At 55.2% G+C, this 25,198-nt stretch overlaps 2 protein-coding genes across 7 annotated transcripts in view; both read left to right on the top strand.

Annotated features, from left to right (window-relative positions):
* Positions 1 to 723: 723 nt before the first annotated feature.
* LOC115859456 (left-right determination factor 2-like) lies at positions 724 to 3,732 on the top strand. 2 transcript variants are annotated; one of them, XM_030868450.2, is made up of 5 exons: positions 724 to 973; positions 2,270 to 2,298; positions 2,401 to 2,516; positions 2,758 to 3,000; positions 3,369 to 3,732. In XM_030868450.2, exons 1-5 carry the CDS (start codon positions 724 to 726, stop codon positions 3,730 to 3,732), a joined length of 1,002 nt encoding a protein of 333 aa, XP_030724310.2. The 2 variants fall into 2 exon arrangements, with proteins under 2 accessions (XP_030724310.2, XP_030724309.2); XM_030868449.2 differs by having other exon boundaries at positions 2,270 to 2,516.
* A 2,438-nt stretch (positions 3,733 to 6,170) lies between these two features.
* TMEM63A (transmembrane protein 63A) overlaps positions 6,171 to 25,198 on the top strand; it is a 33,957-nt gene continuing 14,929 nt past the window's right edge. Inside the window, exons 1-9 of one of the 5 annotated variants that reach the window (XM_060302276.2) lie at positions 6,171 to 6,628; positions 11,831 to 12,030; positions 14,964 to 15,043; positions 16,970 to 17,033; positions 17,982 to 18,019; positions 21,463 to 21,605; positions 22,324 to 22,375; positions 22,775 to 22,883; positions 23,674 to 23,744. In XM_060302276.2, coding sequence (XP_060158259.1) covers positions 11,845 to 12,030; positions 14,964 to 15,043; positions 16,970 to 17,033; positions 17,982 to 18,019; positions 21,463 to 21,605; positions 22,324 to 22,375; positions 22,775 to 22,883; positions 23,674 to 23,744 — 743 coding nt within the window. In that variant the 5' untranslated portion in view covers positions 6,171 to 6,628; positions 11,831 to 11,844. Of the gene's footprint in view, positions 6,716 to 7,254; positions 10,031 to 11,367; positions 12,031 to 14,963; positions 15,044 to 16,969; positions 17,034 to 17,981; positions 18,020 to 21,462; positions 21,606 to 22,323; positions 22,376 to 22,774; positions 22,884 to 23,673; positions 23,745 to 25,198 lie in introns of those variants that run through there. The other 4 variants (XM_030868427.3, XM_030868425.3, XM_030868421.3 and 1 more) reach the window with 4 other exon arrangements.

Raw genomic sequence — 25,198 nt, 5'->3', positions numbered from 1 at the left:
GGGATGGACTGGATGGTCTTTTCGACTCTGACCTCTGAATCCATGAACAGCCAGGAAGAGGGAGAGGATGGGCTTCCTTATTGGACAAAACCCCATTGGAACTAAATTATCCCAGGCTCCCTTGCCTAGGAAGACCCCCCCAGAACACCGGGGAGAATAATGGGTTTTCCAACCGCGGACAGCCCAGGAGCTCAACAGCTCCCGGGAGCCCTTTGAACGCCAGGCTCAGACGCTCATCCCGGCAGGCAGGATCGGTCCTTAGGCAGAGAGTCCCGGTGTTGAATTGGCGGTTTAGCTGCTGCAAGGAACAGGCCTCTACGTCCACACTCCAGGGACGGGAGTTTGCTCTTTGACTTGTGGGACAGGGGAGCTAGCACAGAATGAGATCCCTGCCTCTGCTTCAGGAAACAAGCTTTTAACTTTAACTGGTGAGGGACCCCAAGCCAAGGTAGAGGCTTCTGACCCACAACAATAGCCATCTGTCCACAGTCCAGACAGCCCCCTCCTCGGGGCTCAGGGACCTGTCTGGCCGCTGAACTCCCAGGAGGTCCGAGGGGTGTGACCTCCCTCCCTCCCGGGCTCCCTCCCTCCCACCACCCAGGCCCAGCCCAGGCCTGGCTATAAAGCTGGCCCAGCCTGGCCCTCAGCACACCCAGCTGGGACCCTCCCGGAGCCTCGTCCGGGGACACGTCCGCTCTGCCCCTGCGTCTCCCGAGCAGCACCATGCGGCCCCTCTGGCTCTGCTGGGCGCTCTGGGCGCTGCCCCTGGCCGGCCCCGGGGCGGCCCTGACCGAGGAGCGGGTCCTGGGCAGCCTGCTGCGGCAGCTGCGCCTCAGCGAGGCTCCCGTCCTGGACGGGGCCGATGTGGAGAGGCTGATCATCCCTGCCCACGTGAGGGCCCAGTACGTGGCCCTGCTGCAGCGCAGCCACGGGGTCCGCTCCCGGGGGAAGAGGTTCAGCCAGAACTTCCGAGGTGAGGCCCTCCCTCCCTGCTGCAGCCTGGTCCTCGCGGGGTGGGGGTGGGGGGGCTGCTCTGGGGAGGCGGTCTGGGGGCGCAGGGTCCACAGGGCGATGAGGAGGGACCATGGACTGTGAGGAAGGCTGGGCCCGGGACCCTGGTCTCTGTCTGCACTGAGGGCCCCCCCCCTCGGGGCCAGCAGGAGCTGGGCCAGGCTGGACCCGCTACCAAGGCCAAGGCAAGACCAGATATCATGGGGTAGGGAAGCAAAGTGGAAAGAAGGGAGAACAGAGAAGAGAAGACAGACTGTCAAGGGAACTCTGTGCTGGTGGACAAAAAGGCTGGCCTCAGCAGAGACTGTTGCCTCAGAGAGAAAGAACCTCTGAGTTCAGGTCTCAGTTGTGATATTTGTTTTACTTTGTACAAGTCACCGAACAACTCTAGCCTATTTGCGTTTCTGGAAGTGAGATTAAAGCAGCTCTGACTGCTTCCCAGAGTTGTGGCTGTTCTATGAGACGGGAGGTACCAGGTCTGAATCCTGTTGCAGCCTGTCACCTCCCTGGGGCTGGGGCTCTCCTCCTCAGTGCCCAGAGATAGACCCGGCCAGGTGTCTGGGGAGATGAGGAGACCTGGACACCTGGGGGTGGGGGGGGTGACTGCTTGTGGTCACGGGGCTGGCTGGTCAGGTGATCGTGCTGCCCACCCGGAGCCTCAGGTGTTGGGGACCTGTTGCTGGTGCCTCTGAGGAGGCTGTTGTATCCATCCTCACCATTTCCCTCAGGGCTCAGCAGTCCCACAAAAGTTGTTTACAGGCCCCTGGCTACTCTTCCTCCTTTGGGGGACATTTCACTGGGCATAAGCAGGGAAATGAGAGTAAATTCTGGGCTCTTCCTCTGGCTCTTAGGAAAAGCCAGTCTCAGCCGGTGACCATAGATTTTCACTAGCTGGGTCTTCTGCCGCCCGTGCTCCATTCCCCCTCCTGCCCCTTTGCCTAAAGAAGGCTGTGGGTTTGTAGTCCTCACTGGAAGCACCAGTCTTTGCAGGATGTCTCAAAGCTGCCCCTACCAGGTGAGGGCAGATGCCACTAGTAAACAAGCCCCAACCTCAGATGATGGGGGAGAGCCTGCTTGGCCCTAACCGTTTTTCTAGGAGTGGAGGTGCTCTCTTTCTGGCCTGGCCCATCAGTTTCCCAGCCCCCAAACTCTCCCTAGGGATTACTGGGGAAACCCTGTTCACTGGACCTGGGCCCTGCCACCCTCAGAGCTCCCCTGGTGCCCGGAGGGGCCCCGCTGACCCCGCTCGTGTCCCCAGAGGTGGCCGGCAGGTTCCTGGTGTCCGAGGTCTCCTCGCACCTGCTGGTGTTCGACATGGAGCAGCGGCTGCCGCCCCACAGCGAGCTGGTGCAGGCCGTGCTGCGCCTCTTCCAGGAGCCGGTTCCTAAGGCCGCGCTCCGCAGCCACGAGCGGCTCTTCCCGCGCAGCGACCGCGCCCGAGTCACCGTCCAGTGGCTGCACGTCCGCGACGACGGTTCCAACCGCACCTCCCTCATCGACTCCAGGTGGGGAGGTGGCAGCTGGGGTGTGGGGCGGGGGATGAGGAGGGGGGCTGGGCCCGGCGCGGGAGGAGGGGTGCCCTGGGGGAGAAGGGGCAGCGCGGTCCGGGCTGGCCGGGCCCCTTGCACGGGGAGGGGAGGGGGAGGAGAGGGGAGGGGGAGGGAGAGGGCCTCCCCCCCGGGGCCACCCCAGCCGTCCCAGTCCCCACCCCTCAGCGCGGGCCCGTGTCTCCGTGTGGTGTCGCAGGCTGGTGTCCATCCACGAGAGCGGCTGGAAGGCCTTGGACGTGACGGATGCCGTGAACTTCTGGCAGCAGCTGCGCCGGCCCCGGCAGCCGCTGCTGCTGCAGGTGTCGGTGCAGCGGGAGCACCTGGGCCCGCTGGCCTCCAGCGCCCACACGCTGGTCCGCTTCGCCTCGCAGGGGCCGTCGGGCGCCGGGCAGCGGGAGCCCCAGCTGGAGCTGCACACCCTGGACCTCAGGGATTACGGGTAGGTGCTGTGGGTCAGATGGGTGAACTCGAATAATGAGGCAAATGGCGGAATTAAACTTATTTTGAAATGGGCAACTTTACAGGGTGCTATGGGAATAGATGAATATATAAAATTTCTCCTAACAGTCTTAGGAGTAATATCAGATCGAATTATTTATTTGGGGGTTATTTCTAGTTATCCATCCTTACACAAATATCCAGCATTTTGAACATAACAAGAGATGGACCATAAATCTCCCTCCAGATGCCCCACGAAGCCCCGCCCTGGGCTCCCTGATCTCTGCCCTCCCAGCTGACCTCTGCCCTCCCAGCTGACCTCTGCCCTCCCAGCTGACCTCTGACTCTGCCTCTCCTTGCCCCCCACAGAGCTCAGGGAAACTGTGATCCTAAGGCACCAGCGACCGAGGGCACCCACTGCTGCCGCCGGGAGGTGTACATTGACCTGCAGGGGATGAAGTGGGCTGAGAACTGGGTCCTGGAGCCCCCAGGCTTCCTGGCCTATGAGTGTGTGGGCACCTGCCAGCAGCCCCCAGAGCCCCTGACCTTCAAGTGGCCATTTCTGGGGCCGAGACAGTGCATCGCCTCAGAGACGACCTCGCTGCCCATGATTGTCAGCATCCCGGAGGGAGGCAAGCCCAGGCCCCAGGTGGTCAGCTTGCCCAACATGAGGGTGCAGAAGTGCAGCTGTGCCTCGGATGGGGCGCCTGTACCAAGGAAGCTGGAGCCGTAGGTGTGGGGTGCAGCCATGGAGGGACTTGGCTTGTGTGTGTGTCAGAAGTGTTCCAGGTACCGGGAGAGATGGGGGTTACTGAACCGTGGATGGCACATGTTCTGTGCTCTCTCCTGAGTTCTTCTGACCAGTCAGCTCACTTTCTGATTTTTGTTTCCCCGGAACAAGTCTCCCTGGCCACTGGGTAACCCCTGCCCAGTCTACCTTTTCTTGACATTATTCACTGCACTGTATCCTAAGCACTTATCTGTGTAGATTTTGTAACCTAAGAGGAGAAACCACAATTTGTCATTCATTGTTTCCTTGTCCTGTCACTGGATCTGGGCTGAGCTCTGTGGTATGGGTGGGAGATGCAGCTGCCACTCTGGACTTAAAACCTAGGGTCAAGTATGGGTTGTGCATTCCCAACTCAGATAATAAGGGTATTCTGCAAGAAACAAATAAAACAGATTTTATTCGGTATTGCTGTGTTTTACCCAGAATCCTGCAAATTGTGAGGGAACAGAAAGTTCTATAGGGATTAGGTCAACCAGATTAGAAAACTAAGGGAAAAGCTTAAAAAGACTTGTTCGAGGTCTCAGTTAAGTGATACAGGGTGCTAGGATCAAAACGCATTGATTCTAAGGTGCCTGTCCTCTTAGGATTAAGGCAGAATTTATTTTGGTCATTGTTGTTGACATTTTTACTTTTCTGGGCACAGGGAGTGGGCTTTGTTTCAATTCTACTTGATACAAAATTTTTAAAAATCTGTGATCAAAATCATCATCAGTATTACAAGAATGTGGGTCACTCCTTTAGATTTGGGGGCAGATAAAGGGAGCAAATGATAAAATGGTGAATATAAGATTTTTGAATGCCAAGATTACACTGGCTTTTAAACTGAGTTTGATGTAGGATCTGGGCCTGGGGCGTGGATGTCTTGGATTCCTTGCCAGCCAGGCTGCACAGCTCTTATTAGCTATAAATTCTATATCCTCTAAATTTTCATTTTCTTGTCTATCAGAGACAGTCCCTGACTCCTGTACTTTTACTGGAGATTTAAGGAAATAGTGTTTTGTTTTGTTTGTTTTTTTAATATTTATTTGGTTGTGCCAGGTCTTAGTTGCAGCAGGTGGGCTCCTTCGTTGTGGCATGCTTGTGGGATCTAGTTCCCTGACCAGGGATCAAACCTGGGCCTCCTACATTGGGAGCACAGAGTCTTAACCACTGCGCCGCCAGGGAAGTCCCAGAAATAGTATTTTTATAAGCACTCTACATAGTGCCTGACACATAATGGGGGCTATGGTTATCTCAACTCACATCCTGATCTATCTTGGCCTTCTCTTGATTTTGAAATAATCAACGGAAAGTCAAATTTAGAAATCCCTTCCCTCTCTGAAATCAAGGATCCTAACTTTCTCTTTGTCAGTGGCTCCACCAGGTTAGGGGTTAGAACTTTGCACTTCCCTGGGCCCCAGGGCACAGACCAGGCAGGGGGGCCTCCATTAACTGAGGCAGGGACGGAATAGGGACACGCAGGTGGGGCGTACGGGGGGCGGGGCAGAGACTGGACAGAGGCAGTCTGAGAAGCCAGGGGCAAGTCCAGCGGCCATACCCAGGAACCTGCTGGAGGTCAGGCGTAGGCCCTTGGCAGCCGGAGGTGAGAGCAGGAGAGATGAGATAGTCAGGCACCTGCGCAGAAGGACAAGGGCCGGGCTGAGCTGAGCGCAGGGGCCAAGGGCAAACTGTGGGAAATAACTAGCGGCTGGGGGTGGAGGAGAGGGAGGAAGCCAGATGGGACAAAAGGAGCTGTTAGAGAAGCAGGAGACATCCCCTACCCCACCCCACTCCAGAGAGCCCCAGGCTGGTGCTGGAGGTGTGGGCAGGGAGGGAAGGAGAACACTTTGACCATTTCCAGGAAAGAGGAAGGTCCAGAAATGGAAGACAGGTCAGAGGCCCTGCAAAGCCGCACACGTGCGGAGTGAAGGCCTGTTCAAGATTTACTGATTTCTAGTGCCGGAAGGGACCTGAGGGGAAGCTTCGGTCCCACCCCCTCGTGTTGCAGACGAGGAAACCGAGGCCTGTAGAAGAGGGCAGTTTGGTGCCGCAGGCAGGCGGTGGTCTTCGGTTTCACAGGGTGCGGAGTCCTCACTGAACCCTGTCCTGCGTGTGGCCCAGCGCACACCCCGGCGCCCCCGGGGAGCTTACAGTCCAGTTGCAGAGGCCGCTGGCTCATAGGAAACAGCTGGGCTAGATGGGTGGCACCCGGCGGCCTGGTCCTGCCAGTACCCGCTTTGGCTCCAGGGGACCGCTGAAAATACTGCGACCTCCGTTTGGGGCCAAACGTAGGACGCACCCACCCACCCTCCACAGGGCGTTCCCCGTCCGGCTGCCCAGAGCGGTGGGGGAGCCGCGGCCTTTCACACTGGGATCCGGGTGACCGCGGACTGCGTGGAGCCGAGGTGCGGGCTGAGCCCAGCAGAGCTTCCCATCCTCCCACTCCCCCTGGCGGGCCGAGGAGCCAGTCGCGGAAATTCAGTGCAATACAGGACAACCAAGAACATTTGCTGATGCTCTCCCCGCGCCTCCCCCTGTGCTAGGCCCGGGGTTCCCCGAGGTGCCGGGGCAAGGGGGACGCGCCGGGGACTGGGGAGAGGAATTAGCCGTGGCGGCGCCCTCCTCGGTCCCAGGATGCGAGCCGGCCCGGCCGGGGTCTGCAGAACATCAGGAGGAGCTGCTCGGGCTGAGCAGCCGCCCCGGGGCCAAGCCAGGGCGGAGGATCGCCGAGGGGCGCACGGTCCGGGGCGCGGGAGCCGGCGGCAGCGCAGACGCCTGTCCCGCTGAAGCTGCAAATTGAGCAAGCAGTGGGCGCGGGTCTGCGCATGTGCACGAGTGCCGGAGTTTCACTTTGTAACTTGTAAGTAGTCTGGAGGCCGCCCCGCCCGGCCAGGTGGAGCCAGACAACCTCCCCGGGCCGCGCCGGGCCGCAGCGCCGCCGCCGCAGGTAAAAGGGAAGAAGCGTTGGGAGGGGGGAATGTCGCCCTCCGCCTTTCCCGGGACGTGCAGGGCCTGGGGTCTACGTCAGGGTGCCATGTCTAGTGTCCGGTTCCGGGGTGCGGCCCTCCGGCCTCCGCAGCCCCGACTCCGGAGCAGGGGGTGACCGGGTGGGTGGGAGGAGAAGGTCCGTCCCTGGGCCACGCAGACCCCGCGCCCCTCTTCCAGCGCCGCGCCTCTCCACTTTCCTAACGACTTTTTGGGATTTCCCCCTCCAAGGCTCCAACTTTTCGCTTTTATGGCTGATCCCTTTCTCTTCCCACCCCTCTCTTTGGGGTTTTCTCAGCTGGTGTCGACCTCCCAGCCTAACCCGGAGCGCAGGCTGGGGGCCCTTCCTTCTCCGACTCTGCGAGGTGGGCCTGGGAAGGGGCCAGGCATCTGAGTCACCTGCTGCTGGGAAGGTAGAAAGCACCTTGGGGCTGCTCCCCGGTGACCGCTCCCTGCAGCCCTGGTGGAGTCCTGAGGAGGGAAGCTGGGGGTTTGGGGAGGGGTGGGGAGGGCGAGGAGAGCTCTGCCAGGAAACCCAAAACGCAGAGGTGCCAGTACCTGATAAACCCGGCCACCTGAGACTCTGGCGTGGCCTCTGTCTTTCAGCTCAGGCGGTGTCCTGAAGGGCGGCAGGCCACAGCGGTACGCAGAATGACCCGCCAGCTTCCTTCCACGCTGAAGTTGTGTGGCTGTGTCCCAGCCCCACAGCGTGCAGGGTTTGAGGTTAAGCCAGTGGACTGTGCTCACCACTCCAGGCCCAGTGTGTACAAGGCGGCATCCTGGGGTCTTTCTCAGGCCCTGGCTCCTGCAGGGCTGTGGACAGTCGTTGGCAAGAAGGAAAGACTCCAGGTTGTCGCTTATTGGAGAAACGACCCGTATTTCCCTTCTCCCTTCTGCACGCCCATTGTCTCTACCTTCTCCCCTCCTCTGACAGCTGTCAGGTAGTCCTGAGTCTGCTTCTGCATTGAGGTGGATGTGTACAGAAGCAGAGGCCTCCTTTTGCCTTCATTCACCTCTTGTTTGTTTAGTTTGGGGGCAAAGGTCTCCCTTGGCTGTTCACTGGGCTGTAACAGGAAAAATATCGGATGGGGTCCTGCTATCCCTCATGTTGTCTTTCCCACTGTCTGGAGAGGTGACAAAATAAGAGGAGGTTCTGAGTGCCCACGAAGGCTCAGTGCCTTATGGACGTTGCCTCTCACCAGCCCTGCAGGAGAGACGTCATTGTGCCCATTTTATGGAGAAGGAAGCCAGATCGCAGAGCGCTTAAGCCACTTGTCTAAAGGCACGTGGTGCTGAGACCCTAACTCCAGAGCCTGCTCAGGTGACTGCCGGCTGCCCCCGCCTCCCACTGCAGCCAGACCCTGTGCCGTTTCCTTGGCGCTCCAGGGCTCGTGTCTGTGGAAGTAAAGGGTTGTCCAGGTTCCTGGGCCCTGTTTGGTGGGGCTTTAAGGAGAGGTTTGCAACCTGCCATCTAGAACATCAGAGTCACCTCCTGTGGCAGAAGGCCTGGAGCTGCTTGTCATCCTAACAAGGTCGGAAAATTTGGTGATGATAAAAATACCCTGAATTTGCAAGAGCTGACGATGCTCGCACGCTTCCTGCAGCGTTGTGCTGCCACTCCTGGCAGGGGCGGCGTAAAAGTCTTCAGGTGTGCTACAGGGGCCAGCAGCTACCAGCTCAGGTGGGCAGGGGGTTAGCCTTGGCGGCTGACTTCTTTGGCAACTTCGGGACCAGCCATGGCATTGAGCTCTCAGTCTCACTGGCCACAACCAGACTGTACGGTGTATGTGGGCTGAACTTTGCGTTGGGGCCTGAGTCACCTGCTGCTCACCTGGTGCCCGGGCCTCAGCAGTATATCTTGCCTTTCCTGAATGAGGTGATGAGCAGAGAGCTCTCTGAAAGGCATGGACAAGACTAGGCATTCACACATGCATATCTGACAAATATGGGATGAGTGAACATCGCCAGGCAGGGCGCCTTTGGCCACAGGGCCTACTTGGTGGTTTGGTCCCTGCCCAGCACCACCAGTCTTTTGCCCACTGAGCTAGCTCTCTCCCGGTCACCACCAGCTGAGTTCCCTTCTCTCCTCGTCCCGTTCCTTCTGAGCCTGGCGGGGCCGCCCTGTGGTGCGTGTGTCTCCAGCTGCCCTCTCAGAGCGTGCCCGTTTGGGAGGATGCAGGGGGCTGGCCCTGGAGGGACCGTCATGGTTCAGCAGAATCTGGACTTTCCATGGGTAACAGACTACAACGAGGCAGGAAGTTCTGAGGGAGAATGCGGGCCCCCAAAGCCGTGCCCTCACCTGGAGGGGGAAGGCAAGACAGGCCACCTCTGGGGAGCCCTGAGGTTCCATCCCAGGCTGCTGGGACCTGATGGCTGACCTCACTGAGTCCTTCTTATCAAACCTTGTCAAACCACCCAGGGGAGCCTGTTTGACTTAGAGGTGTGACTGGGGCTGAAGGGGGGAGAGGAGCCTAGGTACCTGCTTCCCGCGGGGCCTCTGCTCTCCCAAAGCTCAACACAAAGCAGCATTGGTGGGGCTCATCCTGCCCCAGCACCACTGCAGTAGCTGCCCCTTTCCAGGAACAATGCTCCCTCTGTGACCATTTTATGGGGGTGGTTTTTTTCTTTCCACTTCACTTTTCAAGCCTTCCTTGTTTGTTCTGCTGCATTCCTTTTTCCTGATTCTAGCCTTTGGGGGCCCTGGGGAAGCCTCTTGGGGCCTGTATGAGGTCCTGGACTCAGTCTTCCTGGAGCCTACAGCTGCCAGTACTTCTGTGGGGGGAGGTCCACTGCCCTGGCTTCAGCAGGGCCTTGAGCCGTTGGACAAGAGGGGGCAGGCTGGACCCTCAGGTGGTGCTGGGGAAGAGAGAGGAGAGAGGAGTAGGGCAGCACAGAGGAGCGTGGACCCTCCGTAGTGCTAGGAGTCTGGGGAGAGAGCCAGGGCAGGAGGGAGCGCATTGGAAAGAACCACAGGCTCCGCACGAGCGTTTGAGTTCCGACACGTTGGGGCACGTGTGAGTGCAGGGGAAGTGTGCTGCAGGGTTTCAGACCAGAAGCCCTGAACTGGAAGAGGGCAGCTCCCGCGTGCCTCTGACGGTCTGTGTTCCTTCAGGGAAGTCTGTAAAGGCTGGTGGCCCATGACCCCAGTCAGGAAAGCCCTGCAGGAAATGAGTGGCGGACCTGGGGCAGCTTGGGAGGGTGGCCAGGGCTGCCACTGCCTTTGCTAGAGCCTGCATCAACTGAGGTCCTCATCCACACTTCCTTCCCCTGGCATCTGGTAAGTGCGGGGGACAGGAAGGAGGGGCAGGCCTTTGCCAATCAGTGTCAGGCTGGGCGTTCCGCTGGGGTGGTGCCAGGGGGTGGGGTTTAAAGGAGGGAAGCTAAGACCATCTGTCTGCCCGAGGCAGCTTTTGTGGCTCTGCCATCACGTCCTCTGGCCATTGCCCAGTCTCTTATAGGGATGAGAGAGTGACTTGGCCTTCTGAGGAGTCCTCCCATGCCCTTGACCTGCCACCTCCCCCCACCCACCCTGCACTTCCTGTCGTGTGTGTGTGTGTGTGTGTGTGTGTGTGTGTGTGTGAGAGAGAGACTGTCCCCAACCCAGCCGTCCCAGGGGCCAGAATTGGGAATCACCTTCTCCCAACACACATCCTGCCAGTATTACCGGGTAGTCCAAATATCTGTCTGTTCTCTGTACCTCCTCTTCTTGTCCCCAAGATTTTTGTCCCTCTAACAGGTAGAAAGACCAGACTTAGCCGAAGTCCCCTGGGAATCTAGGTTAACCAGATTTAAGGAGGTGGGACCTTGAGAGGAAGGTGTTGCTGAGCACTTCTCCAGGCTCTTCAGCCACAGACAGTGTGAAAAGCAGGCCAGAACTTGGCTACTAACTCTGGGGCCTTTGGTGTTTGGAGATTTCCATTAGTTTCACCTGGGTTACCAGGAGCCTCGAAGGAAAAGTCAACAACCAGCCTGGAGCGATATTTGCTTTGGAAATGCTGGACCTTCCAGTAAGGCTAGGGGTGTAGGAATGAGAGGGCAGAGCCTGGGGAGTGCTCCAGCGGTGCACGGTGGGCGACTCAGGGGTCCCTGAGGAGGCCTGGGACCCCATCCTCCTCACCCTAGACCACCCCCTTTTGCCTTCTCTGTCTCCTCTCCGCTACCCCTTTCCTGGCTTTTAATCTCTCACTAAACTAACCCATGTGTGTAGCCGGCTGCAGAAGGAGTGTGGTGTAGTGGAAAGAGAGCTGGCGTCTGGGACCCAGGAGGCTGGGCCTGAGACCCAGTTCTGCCCCGACCAGCTCCTTAATCTTAATCTCTGAGCCTCGCTTTCCAAGTGTATGGAGTGGGCCTGTCTCTGAGGCCCCGGCCTGACATCCTATGAACTCTTGTCTGTGGCTCAGATGTTCAAGAGTTGTTGGGCTTGCCTGGTGGCGCACTGGCTGAGAGTCCGCCTGCCGATGCAGGGGACATGGGTTCGTGCCCCGGTCCGGGAGGATCCCACATGCCGCGGAGCGGCTGGGCCCGTGAGCCATGGCCACTGAGCCTGTGCGTCCGGAGCCTGTGCTCCACAGCGGGAGAGGCCACAGCAGTGAGAGGCCCACGTACCGCAAAAAAAAAAAAAAAAAGAGTTGTTGCACTTGGACACTCTTCCTCCTCCTTTGTTGATTCCTGTGCCCTGCCTGGTCTCCCCTGCCTGCCCTCCAGACCTCCCAGGGTCCCGCTGCAGGAATGACTTCCCGGCAGTCATCCCTGAGGCTGGAGGAACTTGGCACCCCTTAGGCAGGCACCACAGCAGCTCCTGTCCTCCCCTGTCCTCCTGTTCACCCCCGCTGGGGAGGCAGCCAGCTGTGTCCTGGGTGAGCCATCCGCCCGGTCCATCTGACCCTCCGGGCTGTTCCCACAATGGAGCTATTCTCTGTAGGCTCTGCCGGGCGCTCGGGGCCAGTGTCTGCCTCTCCCCGATCCCTGTGCCCCACCAGCCCCTGGAGGAGACACCCGCCCTTGGCTCTGCCCGCGCTGGCCTGGGAAACCACGGGAGACTTGGAGCCCTGACCCTCCGCCGGGTCCCATTCTCCAGGGAGGACCAGCACGATGACTGACTCCCCATTCCTGGAGCTGTGGCGATCCAGGGCGGTGGCCATCCGCCAGCGGCTGGGCATCGGGGACCAGCCCAATGACTCCTACTGCTACAACTCGGCCAAAAACAGCACCGTGCTCCAGGGGGTCACCTTCGGTGGCATCCCCACTGTCCTGTTCATAGACGTCAGCTGCTTCCTGGTGAGACTCCTTGGGAATCGTGTCAGTTATTTGTTTGTTTAACCTCCATCCCCCAACTCCCCACCACCCCAGGGCTTTCTGGGAAACTCAGGTGAGGAGCCAGCAGACATCCCTGGGTTGAAGTCCTAGCTCCGCTACTTCGCAGCTCTGTAACCTTGGGCGTGTTACGTAGCTTGTTTAGGCCTCAGGTTTTTGCTCTGTAAATGGAGGTAATAATTTTTACCTCGAAGATTCTGGGACAAGATTAAATAAGGCAATGTGTGTAAAGAATACACATTACGATTCTTTGATTATTACCATTGTTACCGAGTTACCAGCCCGTCATGTGTCTAAGGCCCCTGGGAAGGGTCAGTCCACAGGGATGAGAGATGTGAATGAGCATTAGAGCAGCTGCAATTCCCAATTTATAAATGTCACCCCCCTGTTCCCCGCTGGGGTCCCTGGGCCTTTAGAGGATCAGACGAGAAAAGGAGAAAACTGGGGAAAGGTGAGCTCAGTGCCGACCCTCATAGGTGGCCTTTCTTTAGTTCAGACCTCCTTGTTCCCAAAGACCGCCCCCCCAACCCAATCTGAAATATGCCGTATTCTCCCCTAGACTGGCTCAGACATGCTAGGTGAGATTTACTGGGGCTCAGGGGCACCTTCTTTTGACAAGTGCCCATGGGATGGTTGGTCCCTCTTGTCACCTTCTCCTCCCATGTAGTGGAGGCCATCTGATTAAACAGGGTAAGAGGGGACGGAGGGAGTAGACCCCTTGGACTGCTTTGGGCCAGAGGTTAGGTGGGGGCCTGGGGGAGGGGGGTTAGGGTAGCCCGAGGGCCCCCGTCCCTGAAGGAGGCGGGTATCCAACCCAAGTTTGCTTGGGGGGAAAAATGTTCATAGGAAGAGGGAAAGGGAGTCCTAACTCCTCTTTGCATTTTCCTCCCTAGGATTAAAGTCTAAATTGTTGCCTTAGACTTTTGCTACATTTGTTGGTCCTCTAAGGGCAGATGTGGGAACCCGTGTGCTACTCATGTTGCTTTTACGAAAAAGGGCTCTTTAAGTGCCGAATAACCCACGTCTTGGAGCCAAAACCCATTTGTAGGTTGAGAACAGTCATATCTACCAGCCTTGGTTGGGAGGAGGGAAGAGGCAGGAGAGTGGTGATGGATGTGAGGGTTGGTGGGATTCATGGAGGAGGGTGGCCCTAGAGCTGTGATCCATCCAGCGTCTCCAGGGAGGGGAGGGTCTGGGCCAAGGAGAGAAGTCCGGAGAGGCGGGCTGGGGTGGGTATGTCTTGGTTGAGAAGAGAGAGTAGCTCTCCGGTGGAGTGTGCTGGTGGGGGTGGATTTGTATTGCAGGAAGTTACGGGGATTGGGGATGGGGTGGAGGAAGGGACCCACCAAAGAGCCAGAGGGGCCTGGAGGAGAGAGATGCGTGGGAAATGTCCACACCGCTCGAGCCAAGGGAGCAGCAGCCAGGGCAGAGGGCAGGCGCTTGCCAAGCCGCCTTCATGTTTATCCGACAGCAGGACTCACCTGCCTTTGAAAATATATCAGCAACTTCCAGATTAACCTTGAGAAAATTCTGCTGGAACTCAGCCCCTCTGGGGTCCAAAACCCACATTTTTTTTTTTATATCTTGAGAAACAGAGCAATTTTATTTGTGCTTAAGCATGAAGGAATACCAGAAAGCGTATCATGACATGAATAAAGGGAATGTCCAACACGGACAAATAGGACGGAGAAAATGCCAGTTTCCATGTTTCCTTTCTGCATGTGCAACTCAGCGTAGGAGGCCCTGATTCACTACAGCGTTGGGTGCTCATTAACTTCAACAACTTTCTTTCTTTTTCTTTCTTTCTTTCTTTCTTTTTTTTAAATATACAATGTTCTTTATTATAAATTCCATTTAGCCAATTCATTCATTAATTTTTTTAACATCTTTATTGGAGTATAATAGCTTTACAATGGTGTGTTTGTTTCTGCTGTATAACAAAGTGAATCAGTTATACATACACATATGTTCCCATATCTCCTCCCTCTTGCGTCTCCCTCCCTCCCACCCTCTCTATCCCACCCCCTAGGTGGTCACAAACCACTGAGCTGATCTCCCTGTGCTATGCGGCTGCTTCCCACTAGCTATTTTACGCAAAACCCACATTTAAAACCACAGTTCCTGACTAGGGCAGGCAGGGATATACTGATTAAAACGCTGAGCCCTGAAGGGAGGGAGCCTGTCCAGGGAGGGGAGACAGGCAGGAGCAAGACAGAGGACCTGCAAAGGTGGACACGAAGGGAGCAAGGAGACAGTCTAGAATCGACAGAGTTAGAGCGGAAAGGGGGTTAGACTTGAGTCCAGCGCCTGGCGTTGCTGTTGGGCACACAGGCCTGCCGAGGGCCCCGCGTGCTCTGCACCAGGCGTCCCCGGGGCTTGCCTCCAGGAGAACCAAACTCAAGATAAAGATCTGACCACTTCTGGCTCAGCTTCCAGGAGCTCTGCTACCTCTGTTCTGTAATGAAAAATGCAGCTCTATGTAAAGTGAAGGAGGGAGCTGGTCCCCAGGGCTGCTGTGAGGGCCTTCCTGCTCAGGAGACCCTGCAGGCAAACCAGGGCTGAGGAAGGCCGTGGCTGTCAGGGCTGCCTTGAGACTAAAAGAGCAGGACCTGAGTGCTTGACTAGGGGGCTGCTGGGGCAAGCTCCGTGTCAGTGTTGACAGCCTCTGTGGCTTGGGCACAGGGGACAGGAGCTGGTGAAGGGGGTGAGCACAGCATTGAGCCCTTGAGCTGTGCGGCCTGGGGCAGCTCCGTGCCTTCTCTGGCCCTTTTAGCCCTCCTGAGTCGGGGTGGGGGGGGGTGTTGGGGGAGGGGTGGGCTTTGCCCCTAAGACAATTGCCCCTAATTAGAAGCCATCCAATATGCTTTTACAAGACCTGATTTCTTTTCTACTTTTAGTTTTTAGTATTGGTATTTTCCATCATAAGAAGAAACTTCTGGGATTATGGCCGCATTGCCCTGGTGTCAGAAGCAAACAGGTAAAAAAGACTCATTACGTCAAGCGTCTGTGTGTGTGTGTGTGAGAGAGAGAGAGAGACAGAGACAGAAACAGAGGCTGGGATGGGGCTGGGGGCTTGTGAGGCCCACCAGGCACAGCCCACACATGATGCTCATATTAGATTGTGTTCATTAGTGTGTCTGCCAGGCCTGTACCAGAAACTGTTCTCTCTGCTCTTCACCACAGACCTGTGAGATTAGCCTTGGTACCTTCTTGGTGGCGGTAAGAAAACCATTGCCCACACACCCAGCTTTCCCCCGGGGCTCGGAGCTGGCCCACGGTGAGCCAGCTGCTTCGGGCTACGGAAGAAATCTAGTTGCCTTAGATACTTAAGGCTTTCATCATCAGCTGAGGAGGACGCCAGCTTGCTTTCTCGCCTTGGACATTTTCAAGTGTATCTCCTTTGAGATTAATTAGTTCGGGGCTGGGGATGAGGCGAGCTGGATTGAGAAGGGCAGCAGGGCCGTAGGTGAGCTGCTCCTCTCCTCTGGGTCAGGGTCAGCCAGTGGCCCTAATCCGCCCGCTTCGGACGCTCTGTCACACAGCACAGACTGCCTTGGCCAGGACTCACGTCCTTCCACCTCCACCCTGGGCTCTCTACGCATGTCACCTGAAGGGGGAGAATGAGTTCCAGGTCTGCACAACTGGAATTTCCAGCTCCAGCTAGCTGTCCCACACCCCAGGATCTTGTGCCAGATGCAGCAATAGGAAGCGACTGGGGAAACAGAGACTGGCCCGGGCTGCCCCGCCCAAGCCTCCCCGGGGGCTCCGCAGGCAGACCCCCACCCTTGTTCCTCAGGGGGTTCCCGTGTTGACATGCAGTCTGTGCAGGAGGGCGATGGGGGTGTCTGTAAATGCACCTTCTTTCCCCACAGTCTCCACCCTGGTGTTTGCGGAAGCCCAAGGGTATTAACCTTGGGGTAAGGTGCTGGGGCCTCTGCTTCAGCTGTGCGCCAGCCTTGGACTGTTTGGGGGGAAACGTTTGAAACACCTGGTGCCTTTTTGGCACATTCACTCCTAGGAGGGCTGAGTACTACAAGAGACTAGAGCACCTGGAAATCAGGGGCCTCCACACTTCCGTGGCTGTGTCATCTTGGTCAGGACGCTGAGCTCGTTGGGTTGTTTCCTCTTGCCTCTTCTTGCCCGTAGGGTTACCATGAAGGTCAATTGAGGCAGTTCTCTGGAAAGGCTTTGAAAGTTGAGCTTCACCAGGCCTTATGCCATGAGAAGTGGGATGGTGAAGCCAGGAGTAGGAAAACAGAGAGAAAAGCAAAACGTAGCATATTGCAAACACCTCAAATTCACAGCGCACGGGGTGTTTTTATGGGTTACTCAGAAGCAAGGATCTGCCCGAATTAGCAATGTGAAATGCCCCAGTTCATCAAGTCTAAAATGCTCATGTTTGGCATTTTCTCATCTATGAAATTGGGTGCAACTTATTATCGATGGTGATCATGGTTAATTGACAGCATCCTTTACTCCTTAGTGGTTCAAAAAATAATTGGGCCCTTTACAACCAGTGGTGTCTTAGATTTGATAAAATACAGTATTTATTCCAAGTTTTATTTGCTCTATTGGGAAATATATCGTAAACAGGCAACACTTTGAAGTCACTCTACGTAGACCAGTCACAGGGCTGAGGTTCAAGGGTGTGGAGCACAGGATGGTCCGCTGACACCCTGACCCCCTGTTATTCATCCCACGTAACATAGAGTTTGACGTCTCACCAAACCTTGGAACGGTCGATGCCCTTGCCTGTATTTTTCACAGGGTGAGTTATGTTTTGTTCCAGCCACCGAGCACCAGTAGCTTTGGTCCTGAGCTCTAAGAGGCAGCGAGATACTAGACATAAGTTTTTAGACCTTTTAAAAGGATTATCTGCCATTTTTCCCTTTTGTGTTTCTAGTGAGTCCAGATTCCAGAGACTGTCATCTTCCTCCTCAGGGCAGCAGGACTTTGAAAGCGAGCTGGTTGGTATTTAAGGGGCAGGTATGGTTGTGGCTGCGGGATGGGGGCTTGCAAGGATGGGCAGTAAAGAATTGGCAGGTAGAGGGCAGTTGTACTCCTGCAGAGCTGCTAACTCTATACCCTTGACCTTGAGTGGCAATGCTGGTGAGAGCTCTTCTCTGCTTTGACAAAGACACCTGAACTTGGGAAATACCACAGCAAAGGTGGCAGCTGCGTGATCCAGGATCGTGAGACTTTGATTAATTCTCAGGCACCTGGCTACAGCTCTTGTCTGTGTTATCATACTTAACGGCTTTGTGTGACAGTTAATTATTGACTTGCTTGCTAGCTTATGAGCCAGCTGTGGGCAGGAACCGAATCTTATCCAGCCCTGTTCCCCACCTCCTGACACCCAGTAGGTGCTAAGTGACTGTCAAATGAATGACGAGCAAATATTTGTTTTTCCCAGCTGGTAGTCCAGCTTTAAGGGGTATCAAGTTGAAGAGATACGATGGACACTAAAACCCATGAAACCCTTTCCCTCTCTAAACCCCGCCCCAGGGAACTGTCCAGTTGAGTGGGCTTGGTTCCTTGCTTTTGTCTTGCATCTCATTCAGTCATCTTGAAACAAACAGAAGCCCCCGTCAGCTTCTCCAGAGCGGCCTTGAACTTTCATCAGCTCTCCATTCAAGTTGCACCATTTGACCCAGGAGCCTGTATAATTCCACAAATTGTCAAAACTTGAGAGACGTTCACAAGATCTCCAGGCACAGGATGCATGTGACAGAGGACTGGGAACACACCGACTCTGTCGCATTTGGACAAGAGGGTTGCTTTGCTGAATTTGGGACCAAAGCACTGCTTTTTATAAAACGGGAGGTTAGGTGGTTGTTTAGAGTCAAAGATGATGATTATGTCTGCCTCCGAAAAACAGAGATTGTTGGAAGCTAATCCCTGTTCTCCGTTTCCAGGGATGCTGCCCCTGGCTGACTGCGGTCTTCCGCCTGCAGTGAGTACAGCGCGGGTGGCTGGAGGTGTCTTTGTCTGGGTGGGTTTGTTTGGGTGTTCGGCCCGTCAGCAGGAGAGAGCCAAGCTGCCTGATCCTGAGCTGGAGTCTCTCAGATACTTTCCAGTTCAGACCCAAAGCTATACTTGGGGGCTGAGAATAAAGGTGGCCCAGGGAGCCCCTGTGCAAGCTAATTAAAGCTAATTTTTTGCTTTAGGCAGGAATTATATCTACGTACTATTTAACACGGATATATTTGGGTGGAAGCTCTTCTAGGCAGTGTCATGTCTTTGAATTAGTGAAAAGTGGAGAAATAATGATTGCTTAATATATTCAGCTCACGTGGTTAGAAGTTTTCTTTTTTTCCTTAAAACTTGGGCCCCTTGGAGAGAAATCCTGAAAGAGGCGCTTGGTGATTATAAGCCAGTTAGTCCCCTTGCATGTGGTGGGAGAGCCAAGCTGCGAGTCTCAGCTCTGCTGCCTGCGGCCGTATTGCATCCTATCTGAGAAACCGCCGTTGTAAGACGCACAGCACCGAGAATGAGAAAATGCTTCCTATTGTGCTGTGATTGGCTATGATCCCAGGGTGCCCCCCATTTCAGAGGTGTTGAAATATGGAAATGCCATCTTAGAAGTGATGAAATGTGACAGTTCTAGGACATTGGGTAAGTCCCTCTCTCTGGGCTTCAGTTTCCCCAACTATAAAAGCAGGCTGAGAATAACACCTGCTCTGTCTAGTTCAAATGCATTCACACGCGTGAGCGTGTTGTGAAGAGTCCAGGCTGGTGAGAGTTGTTCCCAGGGGAACTGGCAGAAGGCATGTTGTGCAGAAGAAACCAGTGAACTCTGGTCTGGAGTAGGAGGGGAGGTTTCTGGGAGGGGGGAGGGGACAGAGGTGGGAGAGGTAGGTTTGCCAGCCTCGCCCTTCCCTGCCCACTCCAAAATCATGTCAGCGTTTCCTCCGGAAGTGTCGGAAGTCATGCATGTTCTGTGCAAAAATCCATCACGTACAGAACAGAATTCATAGGAAGAAATTTTAAGTCACCCCTACCCCTACCTCTGAAAGATGCCCTCGGCATGTTTCCCTCTGCTCAGCCACTGCCCATGGCACCGCTGGTTGGGACTTAGGCCATTCCCCTACCCTGGGCTGTGCCCCCCACTCTCTGCCTCCATCGGGTGGGGCAAAGCCAGAAACTTTGACTCATCATCTTCACGTTAACTAGCAAAGGCTGCTGACGGTTTGCACCGCAGTCCATACCCACTGTTTCTATCACTCCATGTCCCCTTCCAGCCCTCTCTGCGAGGACCTCACTTCTCATTGAGTGAGGCCATACCCGTACAGTTGCGTATTCTGCTTTGTCATTTTAATGCTGTATCAGACATATTTTTCCATTTCAACTCCCACTGTTTTTTCTCTTCTGTTCCTGCCACAGAAAGGACTACCCTTTGACTGTTTTTAAGGCTGCAATTAGATTTTTTTTTTTTTTATTTCACGGTACGCGGGCCTCTCACTGTTGTGGCCTCTCCCGTTGCGGAGCACAGGCTCCGGACGCGCAGGCCCAGCGGCCATGGCTCACGGGCCCAGCCGCTCCGCGGCATGTGGGATCTTCCCGGACCGGGGCACGAACCCGTGTCCCCTGCATCGGCAGGCGGACTCTCAACCACTGCGCCACCAGCGAAGCCCTGCAATTAAATTTTAACAGCTGCTCACGCCCAGCGTTACAACTGACATTTAAAGAGGCCTCTCAGTTTCCTTCCAGATTGCCTTTCCCAGCAAGATAGGGAAATTCGAGGTGTATCTCAAGAAAAAATTGTTGATGAAAATTACTCACTTATTGGTTTTATTTTTTAAAAATATTTATTTATTTATTTATTTCTTAGTTGCGGCATGCGGGATCTTTTTAGTTGCGGCGTGCACGTGGTCCGACGGGATCGAACCCCGGCCCCTGCATTGGGAACGTGGAAGTCTTTACGACTGTGCCCACATGGCGGAAGTCCACTTATGGAGTTTTAACTCACCAATGTATGTTTAGTAGCACGTATTGTGGCAAAGTGTATGCATTTTGGTAGTGTATTTAGAAGTGTGAAAACAGTGTATTGGTGCATTGGCAGAACTTTGAAATCAGGTAGTCAGTGCCAAACTGGTAACAGTAGCAAAGGGTATGCGTAATTTTATGGTATGGAGCGTCCACCCGGCACCAGGCACGGCGTTGGGCCTGGATCCTCACTGCCTCCTGTGCACCTGCTGAGTGACCAGCTAGCTAGCGGGTCGTAGCCTCCCTGCTTTAGGTCCCAGCCTCAGGTGGGCGCTGTGGCCCTCTCTGGAGGCAGCTGAGCTGGAGTCCACTGTGGTCTGGCTGGCTGGCTGCAGAGCCCTCGCACCACACCTTTCACACCTGCCTTTTTATGCGGTGGCCCTTGCTTCCCTGAGCTCTTCTTCCCAGTGCAGGGCTTTCCCTGTCTTCTGGAAGCAGGATCCTCAGGGTAGCTCCCTGTCAGGAGAACAGGAAAACAGGAGACATCCCCCTCCCCTTCTCCCTCTGTAGCATGGAAGTCTGGCTGTCAGAACCCAGAATCTTCTGGGTCCCCAAATGACCTGGAGCCTCCAAATACAGCACTGAGGGTGGGAAAGGGTGGAGCAGGTCGCCCCCCGCCTCTGGGGCCACAGCAGGGACACAGGGAAGAGGCAGGGCCAGCGGGATGGACTGAGCCTTAGAATGTTTAAAGCAGTAGCTCCAGGGACTTCCCTGGTGGCCCAGTGGTTAAAACTCTGCGCTCCCAATGCAGGGGGCCCGGGTTCAATCCCTGGTCAGGGAACTAGATCCCGCGTGCCACAACTAAAAGATACCACACGCGGCAACTAGAGATCCCGCGTGCCGCAATGACGGTCCGCACGCGGTCACGAAGATCCCACACGCCTCAACGAAGACCGGCACAGCCAAATAAATAGATAAATATTCAAAGATAAGTAAAATAAAGCAGTGGCTCCACCTCTGTCTCCCAGTCTCCCTGAGGAGGAGACGGGAGGAAGGGTGGGAGCCGTGAGCCTGGACACACACAGCTTTGCTCGGGAGATTCTCAGCAGCCCTCTTATCAGTGGCTTTGCTTGTCCACGGGTGCAGGAAAGGGATGAGGGATAATTGTATTTACACACAAACGTGGGCACAGATGTTTCTAGAGACCTAAAGTGGAGCAGTGGCAGGTTCCTTCGTCCAGGAGTGTGGGGCGAGGGCTGAGAGCTCCAGGCTCTGGAGTTCACGTCATAGCTCTGCTGTTACAGGCTGGATGTTTGTAAAAGTTAATGTGCTGTTTCTGTACCTGTTTCCTCATATTTAAAAAAGTGGAGATCAAATTGGGACCTACCTCACGGACGGTCATGACGGTTAAATGAGATCATCCCAGCCCGTTACCACTACTCACTAGGATTCCATGTGTGTCTTGGCCAGAGATGACCAGATCCTGGAGTGGTGTGGGGAGGACGCCATCCACTACCTGTCGTTCCAGAGACACATCATCTTCCTGCTGGTGGTGGTCAGCTTCTTGTCTCTGTGTGTCATCCTGCCCGTCAACCTCTCGGGGAGCTTGCTGGGTAAGGACTCCTCATCTTGCCTGAGTTGGGCCCAGGCAGAGCAGCAGCCCTGGGGAAAGGGCCTCATTGTGGTGGATCAGAACCCCAGGATTCATGCTCAAATTCAGATGTGAGAAGGTCTCAGGGTGACTTTCTGAACTTTTCCATCTGCTTAAAGATCTGGAGAAGAAGCCACCCCAAACCTGGGCCAAGAGCTGGGGCCAAGTAGGAGGAAGACCCCAAGACTGATCGGGGGCTTTCAGAGTGTGTTTTGTAGCTTCCTGCCCCCACCCAAATCAGGAGGCCACAAGTCTTGGATCCAGAAGATGTCTGTGATGTTCAAAGTGAAAATCAGAGCATGGCGTTCTATTTCCAAGCACCCACAGGAATCCAGCGTCCCCATCACGAATCCACTTCTTACGCCCAGTGATTCCCAGCCTTGGTTTTGGGAACAGCTTAGGGTGTTTCTAGATTTCTCAAGGAATGCCACAAGACTCTCAAAGCAAGATGAATTCAGATTTTGACTTTACCCACCTGGTAGGTTGAGAAGTTGCCAGAAGCATCTTGGAGTAAAGCAGAGGCCTTGGTTGGTGTAGCTCTGAAAAGACCGGATACAGTCCTCTGACTTCTCGGACATCTTATGCTGCTGCTTCTCAGAGCTCCACAGACCAAGGCTGTGCTGCCCCCCTCCCACTTCCCTAGTGTGACCCTGCAACTGAGTATCTGTGCTTCTCTGCAGACAAAGACCCTTACAGCTTTGGGAGGACGACCATCGCAAACCTACAGACAGAGTGAGTTCGAAGTTGGGGGGCGTGAGGGTGCTGATGGGTGAGACCAAGGAGAGGGCGGATTCTGGAGCCCGGGATAGGCCAGAGGTCGTCCAAAGTGAGCGAGTTAATGTCTGAAAGCCTCTTTGCCGTTGGTGCCCGCTGCTGGGCTATAGGCATGGACACACCCCAGGCCGCCGTTGTTTTGCAGCGGGTTTTAGGAAACATAGAGGGCCCCGTGGAGCTGGGGTTCATCAGTCAGGACAGTGCCCTCTCTAAAGGGCACTGGCCGCTCAACCTCTGTTGGAGGAATCTGTTGTGCTGAAGCCTTTGGCCCTCAGCTCAGTGCCCAGCCCTGCACCCTCACTCCCTGCCTGGGAGCCCAGCCCTGATGGCCCGTGGTGTCCCTCCCCTCCCCCGCAGCAACGACCTCCTTTGGCTGCACACCGTCTTCGCTATCCTTTACCTCATCCTCACTGTGGGCTTCATGCGGCACCATACCCGGTCCATCAAGTACAAAGAGGAGAACCTGGTGAGTGAGGGGCAGTGGGGGGCTGGACACGTGCTGGGGAGGGTCTCAGGTGGGAGCTGGGGAGGAGTGGCACCAGGCTTACTCCCCAGCACCACGATGGCAGTGAGGGTAAGGAGGGGCCTCAGGCTTGCAAATGTGTGCTCAGAATCGGCATTAAAATTTTTGTCTGGTAGATTGTTTTAGGATTTGGCTATTTCCCCCCATTTTGCCAACTAGCCTTTAGACTTGTGGGGTTTGGGCGTGTAGTTACGGATTCTAAGTAACTTCCAAGAAGTTTGAATTGAGAGCAGCTCCCTCTCTCGTTGCAGCCCATAACTTGATGGGGGGAGAGGGAGTTTCTATTACTTGGTTCCAGGCCTGGGTCCTCCTCTGATCTGCTGTGTGACCTCATTTGAGTCACTTCCCCTTTCTGGGTTCTTTCTCAGTCTCTTGTCATGCAAAGGAGGCTCATCGAAATTGCTTTGGAAATGTTTTTTTTTTTTTTTTGGCCACACTGCGTGGCATGCGGGATCTTAGTTCCCTGACCAGGGATCGAACCCGTGCCCCGTGCAGTGGAAGCGCAGAGCTCTAACCACTGGACCACCAGGGAATTCCCTGGAAATTTATTCTTGACTGCCTAGAAGAAGATGCTATGTAAAGAAGAGACTTCAAGGCTCTGTCAGGCCAGGAAGGCAAGCACCTGAGCCTCTGAGTCCCCATCGTCTTCCTTGAGGAGGCTTGAACAGGGTGTGTCCCCCTGGCAGACTGGCTTGCCCTGGTGACTTTTCTCCCTGGTGTGTTTCTCCCGCAGGTGAGACGGACCCTGTTCATCACAGGACTCTCCAGAGATGCGAAGAAGGAGACTGTGGAGAGCCACTTCCGGTGAGCAGGGCCGCTTACACTGGGAGGGAAGGGGAGAGACGCCCTAGGAGGACTTGGCCCAGCCACAGAGCCGCGGATGCTGCTCTGGGCAGGCTCTCCTGGGGCTGTGAGGACCTGGGCTGGGGCGGCACGTCCTCTGCCGGCAGCCACGGCTGCCCACGTGAACGCAGTAGCCAGAATACAGGCCAGGGTGTGGGGCAGATAAACATCTTGAGAGCTCAGGGGCAGAGAAAAAGATTCATAGAAACAACACGCCCACACATTCCCTGCAAACAAAAAAAAAAGAAAAGGATTCACCCTGGGCTTCTCAGCGTCAGCTTTGCAGAGTAAGAGATGCCCGAGAGACAGCAGTCTCGGAGGCGGGGAGGGACCCGGGCCCCGCTCTGCATTTCGTGGTTCAATCTTCTGCTCAGCACGTGTCTCTCGAGTGAGCACTCCGGGTCCGGAGCCCTGTCCTCACAGAGCTCTCTCACAGCTCTCCCAGCAGAACCTCCTTTCCAGCAGCCTCCTCTGAGCACCTGCACCGGGGATACCTGCAGGTGGAGGCTAGAGGAAGGGCCTTCCTGTGAGAAGGAAATTGTGTGTACGGTGCGATGAATGCAGGGCATCTCATGGAGCTTCGGGAAAGGGGATGGTCGGGGGAGAGCAGGCCGGGAAGGCTCCCAGGACCCTGGGCTGGAGGACTTGCACCTGGGCTAGGGAGCCGAGGTTTCAGGCTGTATTCGTTCCTCATCAGCAGTCGTTAATTTGTAGTATGGATTAGGGGCTGGCTGTGGCTTGACTTGGCACTATTTATGAAGAACACTTGCTAAGCAAATTATTAGTATAAACAGAATTGCAAAATGAATGTTTAAAATTTATTGACGAACCTCTCTTTTAGAAACTCTAAGTATTTTAGAAATATTTTTCTATACATAAACATTGGGTACTGGAATCATTTTTCTCTATTCCTTGAAACAGCTCCCCGAAGTTTCCTGTTAGGCAACATTTGGAAACAGTAGCTCCACTTAATATATTACCTTAAAGAGAAAAAAAAGTCCTCTCATTCCCATTACAAACACTGGATCACACTTTCTCCTATTTCAGGCAGCCCTTTTAGTGAACACTGCTGCAATCCATGGGGATTGATGTGTGAATCTGCCTTGTAGAAGGGATGCTTACGCCATTGTTCTCTTCCGCAAAGCTCGTAATGGGACCTGAAATTGTCTGCCTGACATGTCTATGGGCTGTCTCTCTCTCGCTCACTAAAATGTAAACTTATCCAGGCTCCATCCCAGTGCCTAGCAAGTAGTAGGTGGGGATGTACACGGTTCAGGAATGCCCAGGAGTTGCACATAGGATTTTGCGTATATGGTGAGGGAGCATCGTACGCTGGGTACAGGCATGGGCCCTGGAGCTGGGCCGCCTGGATTCACTTCCTGGCTCAGACACTCACTAGCTGTGTGATCTTGGGC

Source organism: Globicephala melas, chromosome 1, assembly GCF_963455315.2.
Source record: "Globicephala melas chromosome 1, mGloMel1.2, whole genome shotgun sequence".
NCBI lineage: Eukaryota > Metazoa > Chordata > Mammalia > Artiodactyla > Delphinidae > Globicephala > Globicephala melas.
Note: the sequence above shows the minus strand (reverse complement) of the source record. Positions and strands in the feature narration are given on the sequence as shown.

Coding starts and splice junctions, on each gene's coding strand:
- LOC115859456 (XM_030868449.2), top strand. CDS start 724: ATGCGGCCCCTCTGGCTCTGCTGGGCGCTCTGGGCGCTGCCCCTGGCC. Junction 974..2,269: donor GTTCAGCCAGAACTTCCGAG/GTGAGGCCCTCC, acceptor TCGTGTCCCCAG/AGGTGGCCGGCAGGTTCCTG. Junction 2,517..2,757: donor ACCTCCCTCATCGACTCCAG/GTGGGGAGGTGG, acceptor GTGGTGTCGCAG/GCTGGTGTCCATCCACGAGA.